Below are 2,026 nucleotides of genomic sequence, written 5' to 3'. Positions count from 1 at the left end.
CCTGCTGAAGGAGTCTCCTCTTCAGCCCCCCAGTATCAGAGGCAACCCTGTCCAGGGTAGTGAGTTGGGGGGCTCGGGTGGAAAGTTGGGGGGGGCGTGCCCTGAAATGATCCAATGTAGCTACGGGCCTGTGAGCTGGGGAGATGTCATTGGGCAGGAACCGGAAGGTCAAACTTTAACATCTCTGGAAAGCCAGCATCACTCCTAACTCTTGGGGCTGTGGCAATACCCAACCTCTGCCCCTGAGGTTTGCAGTTCAAGTCCCCGGTGCTACTACAGGTCAATGCAGTAAATCAATATATATATACGTATAGATAAAGAGGCATCGACTTTTCGTTTTTTTAAATTTCCCTTTAATCATGCATTTATAAATATGGCACAGGGGGATTCCCCCACTTTCCACTTGTTCTCTTAAAAGGGGAATAATAAGTAAATCTCTAGTTATGATGCAGTTGCTGTAACTTCTATGCCACATCCACGAAATGCAGTCAAGAATACATTTTTGGGGTACTTTTCAAGGTACGCAAAATACGCATAACTTCTCAAAATGGTGAGTCCAAAGAAACCTGAGCCATACACCTTTCTCCTATCCAGCAGGAGACCCTGTTGCTCTGCAGCAGATGGCTGTCGGGCAGCATGAAAACAGAATGCTTTCTCGCCTCCAGAACCGGCTTCCACTTAACACAAAGGACAACAAATCAAGGCAGCTGACTGCAGTGATACTCAAGCAAATTTCATTGTACATCTCCAACTGAGAACCATCCACATATCGCTGAAGGTAATAAATTCGGAAAAAGTGATAAGGAAGGAAACAAAGAATGATGAAACACACAAAAACCAAACTTTGTAACTGTGCCCGAAACTCTTGGTGGGAACAAACAGGTCCGGATAGCCTGTTCACCACTTTGAGAATGATGAAAACTTCCAGAGCCAAAAATGTGCAAGTAACTGCAACTATGACAGAAATAACAGCGTAGTTCAGTCCTTTCACCGAGTTGTTCTTTAGCTCCTGGTGAAACCTAAAACAGGTGGCATTCTCGTAACGCCCTGTTGTCCCATAGCAAATATGGATGAGTGGCAGGGCAATAACAACAGCCAGAATCCATATAGCCACGCTGCTTGCCACAGCATGCAGGTTCCTGTAGAACTCCAACTTATCTTTCCACTGAAAGAACAAAAGGCTCCTGGTTACCAAAACAAACAAATAGAAGAGAAAGGTGAGGTACATGTGGATGTGTATCATCGCGCTCACAATTTTACAGAAGGGATGGCCAAAGTCCCACTTGTCCGTGGCGTAGTAGTACAGCCGAAATGGCACCATCGCAAGGAAAAGGCTGTGAACTGCCACTAGATTTATGACTGATGTTGTGGTCACTGACAAAGTATTCATTTTGACAAGCAGAAACGATATTTTGATGACTCCGCACACCCCTCCAATCAACACCACCGTGTATATTGTAATCAAGATGGCTTTCCAAATGCTGTCTGTTGGTTCCATGGGTTCCAAAGGTCTGCTCAGAAAGGTTGTCTTTCTCTTTAGCCAAGATTTTAGAATTGCCTTCTGTCAAACACTAGGGCAATAAAACAAACATTGTTAGAGTTTTGAAAGTATACTTTGAAATTACAAATCTAGAAATATATGGATTACTGCCTTTCCCAAAGCAGGGGAAAGGCTACTTATGCTACTAGGAAGTAAAGCCAGAAGGGACTGGAATGCAATGTTATGGTTTGGCCCCCAAGTGGAAAATGAATGATCATACTTTTGAGTCTGAAGTTAGTGTCCTAGCAAGTCAAGTAAGGGATGGCCTTTTTCTAGGCAGCAATCTTAAAATGCTTCCTCAGTGCGTGTGTACTCATGGCTAGAGAGCCCCACCTCTTAGATTGGTTCAAAACCAGATATGAAATATTTCTGCGATGATTGACATCTGAAACAGTATAAAAAGGGCTAGCTTATCACGGGGATGAATAAGTACATGAAGCTTTCAAGTGGCTAGATATTATTTTAAACAGTATACAGAACATTCTA

At 43.4% G+C, this 2,026-nt stretch overlaps 1 protein-coding gene across 1 annotated transcript; it reads right to left on the bottom strand.

Moving 5' to 3' along the window:
- Window positions 1–509: 509 nt before the first annotated feature.
- GPR141 (G protein-coupled receptor 141) lies at window positions 510–1,519 on the bottom strand. The gene has a single exon (XM_015419386.1). It carries the CDS (start codon window positions 1,496–1,498, stop codon window positions 587–589), a length of 912 nt encoding a protein of 303 aa, XP_015274872.1. The 5' UTR covers window positions 1,499–1,519; the 3' UTR covers window positions 510–586.
- Window positions 1,520–2,026: the final 507 nt, after the last annotated feature.

The sequence above is a fragment of the Gekko japonicus genome, unplaced genomic scaffold (assembly GCF_001447785.1).
Source record: "Gekko japonicus isolate JY-2015 unplaced genomic scaffold, Gekko_japonicus_V1.1 scaffold190, whole genome shotgun sequence".
In the NCBI taxonomy this organism is placed as follows: Eukaryota; Metazoa; Chordata; class Lepidosauria; order Squamata; family Gekkonidae; genus Gekko; species Gekko japonicus.
The sequence above is the reverse complement of the archived record's forward strand: the minus strand, read 5'-3'. Positions and strand labels throughout refer to the sequence as shown.